Source organism: Jaculus jaculus, chromosome 14, assembly GCF_020740685.1.
Source record: "Jaculus jaculus isolate mJacJac1 chromosome 14, mJacJac1.mat.Y.cur, whole genome shotgun sequence".
NCBI classification, from domain to species: Eukaryota; Metazoa; Chordata; class Mammalia; order Rodentia; family Dipodidae; genus Jaculus; species Jaculus jaculus.
The window spans coordinates 4071657-4087450 of NC_059115.1; the positions used below are offsets into that span (position 1 = coordinate 4071657).

The window sequence follows — 15794 nt, forward strand, 5'->3', positions numbered from 1 at the left end:
GGGAAAGAGGCGGACGGGCGGGATGGGGAAGGGTCCGAGCCGAACGCGCACACGGCGGGGCGTCCCGCCGGAGAGTGGGGAGGGGGCGGGGCCTGACGCCGAGGCAGCGCGGGGGGCGGGGCGTCCCGCCGGAGAGTGGGCGGGGCCTGACGCCGAGGCAGCGCGGGGGGCGGGGCGTCCCGCCGGAGAGTGGGCGGGGCCTGACGCCGAGGCAGCGCGGGGGGCGGGGCGCTGCGCTGGAGAGCGTGGAAGGGGCGTGGTCTGAGGCGGAGGGAAAGGGGGCGTGGTCTATCCCGAGAAAGTAGGCGGGGCCTAACGTCCAAGGCTGCCTGGCTGGACCCAGGGGAGATAAAGGGGCGGGGCGTAACTCCTAAGGCAGTCTGGCTCCACCCAGTATGACCAAGGGGGCGGGGCTTATCCTGAGGAAAAGGCGGCTTGGTCCTCTCTCTCAAATAGAATATTTTACCAAGGGAGCCCTGGAGAGATGACGTGGAGGTTAAGGCACCTTGCAGCAAAGACAAAGGACCCAGGTTCGATTCCCCAGTACCCAAGTAAAGCCAGATGCGCAAGGTGGCACATGCGTCTGGAGTTCAGTTACAGTGGATGGAGGCCCTGATATGCCTATTCTGTCTGTCTCTCTCTCTCTTTTTTTTTAAATACATTTTTATTTATTTACTTGAGAGTGACAATGAGAGAGAGAGAGAGAGAGAGAGAATGGGCACGCCAGGGCCTCCAGCCACTGCAAACGAACTCCAGATGCGTGCGCCCCCTTGTGCATCTGGCTAACGTGGGTCCTGGGGAATCGAGCCTCGAACCAGGGTCCTTAGGCATCACAGGCAAGTGTTTAACCACCAAGCCATCTCTCCAGCCCCTCTTTCTCTTTTTAAAATAAATAACTAAATATGTATATTTTAAAAGTTGGGCTGGAGGGATGGCTTAGCAGTTAAGGTGTTTGCCTACAAAGTCAAAGGATCTAGGCTCAACTCCCCAGTCCACTTAAGCCAGCTGCACAAGAGGGAGCTGCGTCTGGAGTTCGTTTGCAGTGGCTGGAGGCCCTGGTGTGCCCATTCTCTCTCTTTCTGTCAAATAAATAAATAAAAATAAAATATATTAAAATAAAGTTAGGGAAGCCTGAGTGTACAGCAGGTGGTCAGGAGGCAGGGTCTGATCCAAAGGGGCGTGGCTAAGAGGACAGGAGCATGGGAGAATTGCAGCTCAACATTGTGTCCTCCTCACAGGGTCTGGAGGTGACCTCTCCTCACTCTCCTTGCATGTTTCCAGGACCACAGGTGAGCTGCCCTCCATAACCCCTCACACCTGCATACCGGGAGCCCCTGGGGACAGGGTTGGGCACGCCCATGCTTGGGGTGTGGGGGGGAATTGGATACACTGCATCTTGTCCCTGACCGTTTACCGCCCACTCCTCGAAGAGACTCTTTCCCATATAGAAATTACCCATGGACAACGGGCGTAGTTGCGCACGCCTTTAATCCCAGCACGGGAGGCAGGAGGATCGCTGTGAGTTCAAGGCCACCCTGAGACTACAGAGTAAAACCCTACTTCAAAAAACCAAAAAAAAAAAAAAAAGAAAGAAAGAAAGAAAGAAGAAATTAATTAATTCACCACGGTATACCTTGGGCCTTAGAGCTGGGGCTCACATATCTATGTGATGAAAGTCCACAGTCACTTCTTCCCTTATCTGGGCCTCAGGTATCTTCATCTGTTAGATGGCCATAATACCTGGCACCTATCTATATCTATATCTATATATCTATATCTATATCTATATCTATATCTATATCTATATATCTATATCTATATCTATATCTATATCTATATCTATATCTATATCTATATCTATATCTATTTGAAGCCAGGCATGGTGATGCACACCTTTAATCCCAGCACTGGGGAGGCAGAGGTAGGAGGACTACCCTGAGTTTGAGGCCACCCTGAGACTACATAGTGAATCCCAGGTCAGCCTGGGCTAGAGTGAGACCCTACCTCGAAAAACCAAAATAAATCAATGAATAAAATAAAATAAACTCTATTTGAGATAGGTTGGGGGGAGAGAGAATGAGCCACCCGTAGCTCTTGCCACTACAGATGCATGCCTCACCCTGTGCGACTCACAGCAACCAGCCTCTGCCTGCCTCCCGAGTGCTGGGAGTAAAGGTGTGCCCCCACTACGCCCCGACTGTGCCCCCACTATGCCCAGCTTGTCTGGAGAGTTTCTGACTCAGCAAATTTGTGCCCAGCCCCAAGGATTTGCATTTTTAGGAAGTTCCCAAGAGATACCAGGAAATACCAGCCCAAAAGAAGTCCCTCCAGCCAGGCATGGTGCCCGGCGTCTATAATATCAGCACTTGACAGGCTAAAGTAGGAAAATCTTGAATTTTAGGCTACTCTGGGGTACATAGTGAGATCCCTTCAATCTCCAAAATGAGGGAAAAAAAATTATTAAATTACAAAGTACTTAAAAAATGTTGTGGATTTTTGGAGTAGGGTCTCACTCTAGCCCAGGTTGACCTGGAATTCACTATGTAGCAGTCTCAAGGTGGCATCGAACTCATGACAATCCTCTTACCTCTGGCCTTCTGAGTGTTGGGATGAAAGGTGTGCACCACTACACCAGGCTGTTTGTTTATTTATTTATATATTTAACAGAGAAAGAGGCTAAGCCAGGTATGGTGGCTCATGCCTATAATCCCAGCATTGGGGAGGCAGAGGTAAGAGAAGTTCAAGGCCACCTACATACTGAATTCCTAGAGTGAGACCCTACCTCAAAAACAAAAAGTTTTTTTTTTTTTTTTTTTCGAGGTAGACTCTTCCTCTAGCTCAGGCTGACCTGGAACTCATTCTGTAGCCCAGATTGGCCTTGAACCCATAGTGACCACCTCCCTCCCCCCATCTCTGCCTCCTGAGTGCTGGGATCAAAGATGTATGCATCAAGGCTGAAGAGATGGCTTAGCGGTAAAGATGCTTGCTAGCAAGGCCAAAGGACCCTGGTTCGATTCTTCAGTACCCTCATAAAGCCAGATGCACAAGGTGGCACAGGTGTCTGGAGTTTGTTTGCAGTGGCTAGAGTCCGTGGCATGCCCATTCTCTCTATCTTCCTCTGTCTGTCTTTCTCTCAAGGAAATAAATAAAATGTTTTTTAAAAGTGTGTACCGCCACACCCAGCCTCAAACAAGAGTCTTTTTTTTTTTTTTTTTTTTTGAGATAGGGTCTCACTCTAGTCCAGGCTGACCTGGAGTTCACTATGTAGTTTCAGGGTGTCCTCAAACTCACAGTGATCCTCCTACCTCTGCCTCCTGAGTGCTGGGATTAAATGCGTGTGCCACCATGCCCAGCTGAGAGTCATTTCTGGCGGTGGATATTTATTGAGTGCCCGTTCTGTAAGTGGCCCTGTGCCGGGCATTGACCTGTGCTTATGGGGTTCCTTATGCCTAGATGGGGAGGCAGATGTGCAAACAGTGAATTAGAAATTTTATTTTGTTTTGTTTTTCGTTTTCCAGGTAGAGTTTTTCCTCTAGCTGAGGCTGACCTGGAATTTACTCTGTAGTCCCAGGCTGGACTGGAACTCACAGAGATCCTCCTACCTCTGCCTTCAGAGTGCTGGAATTAAGGGCGTGTGCCACCATGCCTGGCAAAATTCCTGCATGTTGATGAGCCACAGGCAGGAGACCCTTGGGTACAGTAAGAATAGGATAGTCATGATTCACACTCTTTGGTACTTATAATGTGATTTAATGTGAGAGCCTCACGCAGGACAGAAAACATTCTACTACTGAACCCCGTTCCCAGCCCAGAATTCTATCTTTTTTATCTCCCTCTCTTCCCTCCTTGACAAGAAACAATCTTTTTCTCCCACCTCTTCTTTCCTTTTTTTTGTTGCTGTTATTTGTTTTTGTTTTATTTTTTCTTTTCTTTTTTTTTTTTGAGGTAGGGTTTCCTTCTAGCCCAGGCTGATCTGAAATTCACTATGTAGTCTCAGGGTGGCCTTGAATTCATGGTGATCCTCCTATCTCGGCCTCCTGAGTGCTGGGATTAAAGGCATGTGCCACCACGCCTGGCTCCTGCCGGTGATCTTGAGCAGCCTTGACATGCCAACTGCCTGCAGAACACCTTAGCACCTGCTGACCTCATAGGTTGCATGAGATAAGGGGAACATGAACGCTCCCTTTCAAGGGGGCAAAGTTCTGGCTGCCAAGCGCCACGCCCTGGACATAGAGGAGGAGGAGGGCCAATCCAGCAGTGGGAAGGTTCTGAGTTTTCAGTCCCTGAGCCGGTCACCTGCTCAGTGACCCTGCCATCCTCCCTGCCGTGTGACTTCAGGGACTGTTTGCTTCTGACGGGTTTCCGGTTGTCCTCTCTGGGTGTTGATGGGAGGTTTGTTTGGATATTTATTTATTTTTCGTTTTCTGAGACAGGCTCTCACTCTAGCCCAGACTGACCTGGAATTCACTATGGAGTCTCAGGGTGGCCTTGAACTCACAGCGATCCTCCTACCTCTGTCTCCCAAGTGCTGGGATTAAAGACATGCACCACCATGCTCAGCTATTTATTATTTTTTCGTGAGAGACACAGAGAGGGAGGGAGGGAGGGAGAGAATGGGTACTCCAGGGCCAGTAACTATTGCAGACAAACTCCAGATGCCCCAATTTGTATTTTTTTTTATTTTTATCTTTTTGTCTTGTTGTTCTTTTGGTTTGGTTTAGTTTTTCGAGGTAGGGTCTCATTCTAGCTCAGGCCAACCTGGACTTCAATTTGTAGTCTCAGGGTGGCCTCGAACTCTTGGCATCAGCACAGTTGGCTCTGCAATATTTTTTCTGAGGTGACCTTTGGCTTACTTTGAGGATACCCTAATGCTAGGCCCTTCACATTAGGAGCAGAAAGGGTGATATTGCAAAAGGGACAATGGGGGGCTGGAGAGATGGCTTAGCGGTTAAGCGCTTGCCTGTGAAGCCTAAGGACCCCGGTTCGAGGCTCGGTTCCCCAGGTCCCACGTTAGCCAGATGCACAAGGGGGCGCACGTGTCTGGAGTTCGTTTGCAGGGGCTGGAAGCCCTGGCGCGCCCATTCTCTCCCTCTTCCTCTGTCTTTCTCTCTGTCTGTCGCTCTCAAATAAATAAATAAAAAATGACCAAGAAAATATTTAAAAAAAAAAAGAAGGGACAATGGGGTTGGGGATCCACCTAGAACTTCACAGAGAGAGGAAAAGGGGGTCACTGCGGAGGTAGGTTGGGGGTTGTCTGATGGAAGATGGCAAGTTGGGTACTCTGTAAAGCTTACCTTTCTCTTTCTTTTCCTTCCACAGATGAACTGGGTGAGTATCAGGGGGTCAAAGGTCAGGGCGGTCTCAAAAGAGGAGGTTCCGGGGCCCTTCCTTGTTTGATGAGTGGAGGTTGCTTTGGTGAGAGTCCCAGGGCTCCCGGGGATTTGAACAAAGCCGCACTCTGAGGTAAAGTGCTCAGCGATGCCAGTGTCTTCGTTACTGTAGGGACATCACCGGGTCCTGCTGTGTGCTTTGAACGTAACCAAGGCGTTGCCCAGAGAAGGAGCTGGCCAGAGAATGGGGCAGTTAGGGATGATGGAACAGGAGAAAGTGAGATTGTGATGAGGGGTCACAGGAAATAAACACGCAGAGAGAGATGCTCCACATGGTGGAGGCCAGGAATAGTGATGCACACGTGTAAGCCATGTAAGCCCAGCATTCGGGAGGCTGAGGCAGTAGGATTGCTATGAGTTGGAGGCCAGCCTAGACTACATAGTGAGGCCCTGTCTCAAAAAAGCAGAGAGGGGTCAGGCGTGGTGGCACACGCCTTTAATCCCAGCACTTGGGAGGCAGAGGTAGGAGGATCGCCGAGAGTTCGAGGCCACCCTGAGACTACAGAATAAATTCCAGGTCAGCCTGGGCTAGAGTGAGACCCTACCTCGAAAAAACAAAAACGAAAAAACAAACAGGAAAGAAAGGTAGAGGGAACATTTGCAGAGAGGGCAGAAGGGGAAACACTTCAGGGACCAGGCACAGCAAGGACAAGTATGGAACCCCAAAGGAGACTAGCCTAGGTGGGTACGAGAAGCAGAAAGGGCTTGTAGTTGTTTTTTATTGGGCTTAGGGAAAAGGATGATTTTTTTTTTAATATTTATTTATTTGAGAGCGACAGACACAGAGAGAAAGACAGATAGAGGGAGAGAGAGAGAGAATGGGCGCGCCAGGGCTTCCAGCCTCTGCAAACGAACTCCAGACGCGTGCGCCCCCTTGTGCATCTGGCTAACGTGGGACCTGGGGAACCGAGCCTCGAACCGGGGTCCTTAGGCTTCACAGGCAAGCGCTTAACCGCTAAGCCATCTCTCCAGCCCAAAGGATGATTTTTTTTTTCCCCAAGTTAGAGCTGACCTGGCATTCACTCTGTAGTCTCTGGGTGGCTTCAAACTCAGGGTGGTCCCCCTATCTCTGCCTCCAAAGTGCTGGGATTAAAGGCATGCACCACCATGCCTGGCTTTTTTTTTTTTAATATTTCATTTTTATTTATTGATCTGAAAGAAAGAGGGGCAGATAGAGGCCTGCAGCCATTGCAAACAAATTCCAGATGTATGTGCCACCTTGTGCAGATGGCTTACCTGGGTCCTGGGGAATTGAACCTGAGTCCTTAGGCTCCTCAGGCAAGAGTCTTAACTGCTAAGCCATCTCTCTAGCCCTGGCTTTTTGTTTTTGGGGCAGGGTCTTGCCATGTAGCCCAGACCTGAAATTCTAAAATTCACCCTTCTCCAGACTCAGCCTCCCACGTGTTGGGATTACAATCGTTTATTACTATTTTGTATTACTAAGGATGGAGCCAAGGATGTTGGGCAGGCTAGGCGGTTGCTCTACTAGGGAGCCACACCCCCAACCCCTCACTGCAGCATTTTGAGTTTATAATCTGTGTGCTTTCAGCCTCTCCAGCGTTGGGGTGACAGCGTGCAGCACTGTGCCACCAAGTTCCGTTTAGCACGTTTGTTTTTTGTTTGTTTTTCTAGTAGTAGCTCACTTTAGCCCAGGTTTACTTGGAATTCACTATGTGGCCTCAAACTCAACAGTGATCTTCCTGCCTCTGTCTGCCGAGTGCCAGGATTAAAATTGTACACCACAAAAAAAAAAAAAAAACGAGTGCACCACCACACCCGGTTTCATTTAGTGCTTCTATCTTTGCATTTTTACTTCAAATATGTTTACCTTTCCTGTATACTCCCTGCTCCACCCTCAATCTCCCATCTGCAAGCAGGGCAATCACCAGCTCACGGCTGCCCGTGCCTGCCCTTGCCCCTTTCACTGCCAAGACACACAAGACGGATTTTGTTATGTCCTAGCTTGTCAGTCTTCTGTTGAGAAGGCTCCCACGGCTTCGGGCACCCTGGGACTCCAAGCCAAAATTATACCCACAGAAAACTTAACCCAAAATTATATAGTTTAGTGGTATAGCGTTTGTGTAAAATGGAAACAACGGTAGAGTCCTTGTCTAGAGTCCACAGTGAGGGGCTGGGGGCGTGGCTCAGAGGTAGAGCACTTGTCTAGATCCACAGTGAGGGGCTGGGGGCGTGGCTCAGAGGTAGAGCACTTGTCTAGAATCCACAGTGAGGGGCTGGGGCTGGCTCAGAGGTAGAGCACTTGTCTAGATCCACAGTGAGGGGCTGGGGGCGTGGCTCAGAGGTAGAGCCCTTGTCTAGATCCACAGTGAGGGGCTGGGGCTGGCTCAGAGGTAGAGCACTTGTCTAGATCCACAGTGAGGGGCTGGGGGCGTGGCTCAGAGGTAGAGCACTTGTCTAGATCCACAGTGAGGGGCTGGGGGCGTGGCTCAGAGGTAGAGCCCTTGTCTAGATCCACAGTGAGGGGCTGGGGCTGGCTCAGAGGTAGAGCACTTGTCTAGATCCACAGTGAGGGGCTGGGGGCGTGGCTCAGAGGTAGAGCACTTGTCTAGAGTCCACAGTGAGGGGCTGGGGGCGTGGCTCAGAGGTAGAGCACTTGTCTAGGATCCACAGTGAGGGGCTGGGGCCGTGGCTCAGAGGTAGAGCACTTGTCTAGATCCACAGTGAGGGGCTGGGGGCGTGGCTCAGAGGTAGAGCACTTGTCTAGATCCACAGTGAGGGGCTGGGGGCGTGGCTCAGAGGTAGAGCACTTGTCTAGATCCACAGTGAGGGGCCGGGGGCGTGGCTCAGAGGCAGAGCACTTGTCTAGATCCACAGTGAGGGGCTGGGGTCGTGGCTCAGAGGTAGAGCACTTGTCTAGAGTCCACAGTGAGGGGCCGGGGGCGTGGCTCAGAGGTAGAGCCCTTGTCTAGATCCACAGGGAGGGTCTGGGGGGGTGGCTCAGAGGTAGAGCACTTGTCTAGGATCCACAGTGAGGGGCTGGGGGCGTGGCTCAGAGGTAGAGCACTTGTCTAGATCCACAGTGAGGGGCTGGGGGCGTGGCTCAGAGGTAGAGCACTTGTCTAGGATCCACAGTGAGGGGCTGGGGGCGTGGCTCAGAGGTAGAGCATTTGTCTAGGATCCACAGTGAGGGGCTGGGGCTCAGAGGTAGAGCACTTGTTTAGAACCCACAGTGAGGGGCTGGGGCGTGGCTCAGAGGTAGAGCACTTGTCTAGATCCACAGTGAGGGGCTGGGGGCGTGGCTCAGAGGTAGAGCACTTGTCTAGGATCCACAGTGAGGGGCTGGGGACGTGGCTCAGAGGTAGAGCCCTTGTCTAGAGTCCACAGTGAGGGGCTGGGGGCATGGCTCAGAGGCAGAGCACTTGTCTAGATCCACAGTGAGGGGCTGGGGGCGTGGCTCAGAGGTAGAGCACTTGTCTAGATCCACAGTGAGGGGCTGGGGGCGTGGCTCAGAGGTAGAGCACTTGTCTAGATCCACAGTGAGGGGCTGGGGGCGTGGCTCAGAGGTAGAACACTTGTCTAGATCCACAGTGAGGGGCTGGGGCCGTGGCTCAGAGGTAGAGCACTTGTCTAGATCCACAGTGAGAAGCTGGGGGCGTGGCTCAGAGGTAGAGCACTTGTCTAGATCCACAGTGAGGGGCTGGGGGCGTGGCTCAGAGGTAGAGCACCTGTCTAGGATCCACAGTGAGGGGCTGGGGGTGTGGCTTAGAGGTTGAGCACCTGTCTAGAATCCACAGTGAGGGGCTGGGGGCGTGGCTCAGAGGTAGAGCACCTGTCTAGATCCACAGTGAGGGGCTGGGGGCGTGGCTCAGAGGTAGAGCACTTGTCTAGATCCACAGTGAGAAGCTGGGGGCGTGGCTCAGAGGTAGAGCACTTGTCTAGATCCACAGTGAGGGGCTGGGGGCGTGGCTCAGAGGTAGAGCACCTGTCTAGGATCCACAGTGAGGGGCTGGGGGTGTGGCTTAGAGGTTGAGCACCTGTCTAGAATCCACAGTGAGGGGCTGGGGGCGTGGCTCAGAGGTAGAGCACCTGTCTAGGATCCACAGTGAGGGGCTGGGGGCGTGGCTCAGAGGTAGAGCACCTGTCTAGGATCCACAGTGAGGGGCTGGGGCAGTGGCTCAGAGGTAGAGCACTTGTCTAGATCCACAGTGAGGGGCTGGTGGCGTGGCTCAGAGGTAGAGCACTTGTCTAGATCCACAGTGAGGGGCTGGGGGCGTGGCTCAGAGGTAGAGCACTTGTCTAGATCCACAGTGAGGGGCTGGGGGCGTGGCTCAGAGGTAGAGCACCTGTCTAGGATCCACAGTGAGGGGCTGGGGGCGTGGTATAATAGAATAGCAACTGTCTAGCATGCCCAAGGCCCTTGGTTCAATCCTTAATATTAGAAAATAGTCATAAAGCTAGTAATAAGCCAGTGTAATCACAGCACCAGAGAATCATTGTCTCAAAAAATCCAAAAGGAGAAGAGCCGGGCGTGGTGGCGCACGCCTTTAACCCCAGCACTTGGGAGGCAGAGAGAGGAAGATTCCCGTGGGGTTCAAGGCCAGCCTGAGCTAGATGGAGACCCCCCCCCCCAGCTCGGAGATAAGGGTGGGAGGAGAAGGCAGCCTCGCCCTTTGGCGCATCTCACGCCCGCGTCTGCTTGTCCCGCAGAAATCATCGATGAGTACATTAAGGAGAACGGCTTCGGCCTGGACGGGGCTCCGCAGGGCCCTGGCGACCTGCCCCGCCTGGTGTCCCGCGGGCTGGCCTCGCTGAGCACCGTCACCCTGGGCCCCGCGGCGCCCGCCTCCCCGGCCTCGCCCCCTCCCTGGGGCTGCACGCTGGGCCGCTTGGTGTCCCCGGGGCCCGGGCCCAGCCCGAGGCCGCACCTGGTCATCACGGAGCAGCCGAAGCAGAGAGGGATGCGCTTCCGCTACGAGTGCGAGGGCCGCTCGGCCGGCAGCATCCTCGGCGAGAGCAGCACCGAGGCCAGCAAGACGCTGCCTGCCATCGAGGTGAGTCCGTCGTGCGCCCTGCCCTCGGTGATGTTGGGTTAGGGAGTACGGTCACCTGGCCTTGAATCCAAAAGGGTCAGCCAGGGTGGTTGGGACCTATCTATAAACAGCAGGAGGACGGCTCGCCGGAGACCAGGATGGGTTATAGACCGAGACCCTAAGAAAACCAACCCAAAGAAACAAACCAAACCGAAGTGTTGATCCCAGGCATGGTGGTTCATGACTATAATCCCAGCCCTCCGAGGTTTGGGAAAGTGGCTCAGTGGTTAAATGCACTTGCTTGCAAAGCCTGCCCTCCCAGGGTTCGATTCCCAAGGCACCCATGTAAACCAGATGCAAAAAGTGGCACAGCTTCTGGTGCTCCTTAGAGCTCGGGAGCCCTGGGGCACGCACAGGTGCCTTCGCATACACACATCCAACAGTAAATTATTATTAGTTTCTTCGAGGTAGGGTTTTACTCTAGTCCAGGCTGACCTGAAATTTACTATGCAGTCTCAGGGTGGCATTGAACTCACAGTGATCCTCCTACCTCTGCCTCCCAAGTGCTGGGGTTAAAGGCGTGCACCACCTCTCCCGGGTCAAATTCTTTTTAATACTTTATTTCTTATTATTTATTTCTTTGAGAGAGAGGGAGGGGGAGGGGGGAGAGAATGGGTGTGCCAGGGCCTCCAGCTGCTGCAAACTAACTCTAGATGCATGTGCCCCCTTGTGCATCTGGCTTACATCGTCCTAGGGAATCAAACCTGGGTCCTTTGCAGGCAAAGACTAAGCCATCTCTCCACCCCATATTAATAAATTTTAAAATTAATTTTGTTTATTTATTTATTTGAGCATGACAGAGAAAGAGAGAGAGAGAGAGAGATGGGCACACTAGGGCCTCCAGCCTGCAAATGAACTCCAGATGCGTGTGTCCCCTTGTGCATCTGCCTGGGGAACCTAGCCTCGAACCAAGGTCCTTAGGCTTCACAGGCAAGTGCTTAACTGCTAAGCCATCTCCTCAGCCCCATAAATTTTAAATATCAAGACAAATTCCAACACCCCAGAGGCTGTGATTGGTAGAATTGTGTGGTTTGAGGCCAGCCTGGGCTACAGAGTGAGCTTTAAGTTAGCCTGGGCTAGAGTGAGGCCATACCTTAAAAATGAGAAAGTTTGTGTGGGTATGGTGAAACACACCTTTAATTCCAGCACTTGGGAGACAAAGGTTGGAAGATCGCCATGAGTTCAAGACCACCCTGAGTCTATATACTGAATTCCAGGTCAGCCTGCGCTAGAGTGAGACCCTACCTCAAAAAAAAACATACAAAGAAACAAAAAGAAACTTAAAAAAAGAAAGTTTTGGGGCTGGAGAAATAGTTTAGCAGTTAAGGTGCTTGCCTAAGAAGCCAAAGGACCAAGGATTGATTGTGTAGGACCCACATAAGCCAGATGCACAAGGGGCACATGCATCTGGAGTTCATTTGCAGTGGTGTGCTCATTCTCTCTCTGTCTGCCTCTCTTCTACCTCTCTCTCTGCTTGAAAATAAGTAAATAGAATTTTTTTAAAATCTTTTTTAAAACAAGTTTTGGAGGGCTGGAGAGATGGCTTAGTAGTTAAGCGCTTGCCTGTGAAGCCTAAGGACTCCAGTTCGAGGCTCGGTTCCCCAGGTCCCACGTTAGCCAGATGCACAAGGGGGCGCATGCATCTAGAGTTCGTTTGCAGAGGCTGGAAGCCCTGGTGCGCCCATTCTCTCTCTCTCCCTCTATCTGTCTTTCTCTCTGTGTCTGTCGCTCTCAAATAAATAAATTAAAAATAAAAAAAAAAGTTTTGGAGCCAGGCATGGTGGCGCATACCTTTAATCCCAGCATTTAGGAGGCAGAGGTAGGATGATAGCCGTGAGTTCAAGGCCACCCTGAGACTACATAGTGAATTTCAGGTCAGCATTAACTAGAGTGAGACACTACCTCAAAAAAAAAAAAAAAAAAAAAGTAAGTTTTGGATGATGTGGGATTGTTGTGTGGGACTGTCCCTAATATTACAAACTACCATCTGCTCTTACCTGCTGCCTGATCCCAGTGACAATGTCAACCCAAGTCTCTGTCAATATACCATTTCTCCTCTAGAGGGAAGCATAGCCCCACTCAAGCTCCTCAAGTAATTGTATTTTATTTATTTAGTTATTATTATTTATTTATTTATTTTTGGTTTTTCAAGGTAGGGTTTCACTCTAGCTCAGGCTGATCTGGAATTCACTATGTAGTCTCAGGGTGGCCTGGAACTTACAGAGATTCTCCTACCTCTGCCTCCTGGCTGCTGGGATTAAAGGCGTGTGCCACCGTGCCTGGTTTATTTTTATTTTTATTATTTTGGCTTTTATTGGTAGGGTTTTACTCTAGCTGAGACTGACCTGGAATTCACTATGTAGTCTCAGGGTGGCCTCGAACTCATGGCAATCCTCCTACCTCTGCCTTTCGATTGCTGGGGTTTTTTTTTGTTGTTTTTTTCTCTAGCTAGGGTCTTACTCTAGCCCAGGATAAACCTGGATGTCACTCTGTAGTCCTAGGCTGGCCTCAAACTCACAGAAAAGCTCCTACCTCTCCCTCCCAAGTGCTGGGATTAAAAAGGTGTGCGCGGGCTGGAGAGGTGGTTTAGCGGTTAAGTGCTTGCCTGTGAAGCCTAAGGACCCCAGTTCGAGGCTCGGTTCCCCAGGTCCCACGTTAGCCAGATGCACAAGGGGGCACACGCGTCTGGAGTTCGTTTGCAGAGGCTGGAAGCCCTGGCGTGCCCACTCTCTCTCTCTCCCTCTATCTGTCTTTCTCTCTGTGTCTGTCGCTCTCAAATAAATAAATTTTAAAAAAGTAAAAAAATATATATAAAGGTGTGCGCCACCTCACCTGGCTAATAATTGTGTTTTATAGACTTACTTCCATTTTGGAAGCTCATAGCTGGTTTCAAGAGACTTTGATGCCAGCAGGAGCCCAGCCAGTGAACTAGAGGGAGCTAAGTGGCCCATAGAGTCAGACGCTGTCTAAATGGGCTAGTTGCTGTCCACTGCCACTTGAGCAGGAAATGTGTCCATCCTCCCATTCCCACCCTCTCTACAGGGAATTGAACCTAGGTCCAGGGGCAGTACTGCTGAACCAACCTCCCGTTGGCCCTCACAGGTGGATTCTAGATAAGTGTCCTACCTCAGTGTCATGCCCACTGACTCTCCCTCCTGGGGCATATGCAAATGCATTACTGCGGAGCCACACCCCCAGGGCTCAACCCCTGAGCATCCTATTCAAGCTGGGAACTTCCTGTTGGTGACCTCTCACAAAGTACTGCCTCTCTCTCCTCACTGAGGTTGGCCTTGTACTTGGGATCCCCCTTGTTTTTGTTTTTTTGAGGCAGGGTCTCACTCTGGCCCAGGCAGACCTGAAATTCACTATCTAGTCTCAGGCTGGCCTTGAACTCATGGTGATCCTCCTACCTCTGCCTCCTGAGTGCTGAGATTAAAGATGTGCACCACCATGCCTGGCTAGGAACCATGTTCGACTCTCCAGATCCCGCATAAGCCAGATGCATGAAGGTGACACAAGCGCAAGGCTGCACATGACCACTAGGTGGCGTTGGATTGCAGTGGCTGAGGCCCAGGTGTGCCAATTCTACCTCTCTGGCTCTCTTAAAAAAAAAAAAAACAACACCACAAAAACCCTGTGTGGTGGAACATGCCTTTAATCCCAGCACTTGCGAGGCAGAGGTAGGAAGATTGTTGTGATTTCAAAGCCACCCTGAGACTACAGAGTGAATTCCAGGTCAGCCTGAGCTAGAGCAAAATCCTACCTAGATGGCTTAGTCGTTAAGGCACTTGCCTGCAAAGCCAAAGGACCCAGGTTCAATTCCCCAGGACCCACATAAGCCAGATGCACAAGGTAGTGGAGGCCCTGGCGTACCCATTCCCTCTCTCTCTCTCACCTCTTTCCCTCTCAAGTTAATAAGATATATATATTTTAAAAAATCTGTCCCTCCCCCAACAAAAAGAAATCCAGGGCCAGGTGTTTTGGTGCATGCCTTTAATCCTAGCACTCTGGAAGCAGAGATAGAAGGATCCACATTTGAGGCCAGCGTGAGACTACATAGTGAATTCCCAGGTCAGCCTGGGAGCTAGAGAGCCTATCTCAGAAAACAATAACAAAAAAAAAAATAAACAGAGCCGGATGTAGTGGCACACGCCTTTAATCCCAGCACTCGGGAGGCAGAGGTAGGGAGGGTCACTGTGAGTTCGAGGCCACCCTGAGACTACATAGTGAATTCCAGGAGAACCTGAGCTAGGGTGAAACCCTACCTCAAAAAACAAACAAACAAACAAAAAAACCCCAACCAACCAACCAAAAAAAAAAAACCATAAACAAAAAACTGGGCTATCAGGTCTTCAAGCAAGTGCCTTTAACAGCTGAACCATTTCTCTAGCCACAAGAGGTCAGTTTTTCTATTTTGAGGCTGTTTTTCGAGGTAGGGTCTCGATCAGGCTGACCTGGAATTCACTAATGTAGTCTCAGGCTGGCCTTGAACTCACAGCAATTCACTTTCTTCCCAGCGCTGGGATTAAAAGCATGAGCCACCACACCAGGCCCCAGGAGGGCAATCCTAAAGAGACATCTTTCCAAGTTTTCCAAATACCCATGGGGAGAAAGAGGAGGTTGGAGAAACTGCCACGGGACCCCAGGGCGTTTGGTTGGGCTGCGCGTCCATGACGGACCCCTCCCAAAGCGTGTGTCTTCCTGCAGCTCCGGGACTGTGGCGGGCTGCGGGAGGTGGAGGTGACCGCGTGCCTGGTGTGGAAGGACTGGCCGCACCGGGTGCACCCGCATAGCCTCGTGGGGAAAGACTGCGCCGACGGCATCTGCAGGGTGCGCCTGAGGCCTCATGTCAGCCCCCGGCACAGGTACCCGACCCCCGATTTCCAAACCTGACCCCGCGCCTTGCTCATTGACAGTCGCCCAGGGAAGCTCAAATCAGGGCCAGATTGTCCAAACCCTCCTTATTGCTTCTCTTGGATGGGGAATCTGAGGCTTGAAAACCTGCACACACTTCACATCCCTTCTTCTTTTTTTTTTTTTTTTTAAAGATTTTATTTATTTGAGAGAGAGAGAGGCACAGAGAGAGAGAGAGAACAAACTCTAGATGCGTGCGCCACCTTGTGCATCTGGCTTACGTGGGTCCTGGAGAATTGAACCGGGATCCTTTGGCTTTGCAGGCAAACGCCTTAACCGCTAAGCCATCTCTCCAGCCCAACACATCCCTTTTTTTTTATTGTATTTTAACCTTTCTTTTTTTCTTTCCCCGAGGTAGGGTCTCACTCTAGCCCAGGTGCTAGGGATTAAAGGTGTGCCACCACACCCGGCTATTTTAACTTATTGATTTTTCTGAGGT

The 15794-nt window shown here is 51.2% G+C and overlaps 1 protein-coding gene across 1 annotated transcript in view; it reads left to right on the forward strand.

The window, feature by feature from the left end:
• Positions 1-15794, forward strand: part of Relb (RELB proto-oncogene, NF-kB subunit) — a 35658-nt gene that overhangs the window by 666 nt on the left and 19198 nt on the right. The window contains exons 3-6 of the mRNA XM_045134194.1: positions 1239-1289; positions 5320-5328; positions 10059-10402; positions 15149-15306. Of these exons, the coding sequence (XP_044990129.1) occupies positions 1239-1289; positions 5320-5328; positions 10059-10402; positions 15149-15306 (562 nt within the window). The remainder of the gene's footprint in view (positions 1-1238; positions 1290-5319; positions 5329-10058; positions 10403-15148; positions 15307-15794) is intronic.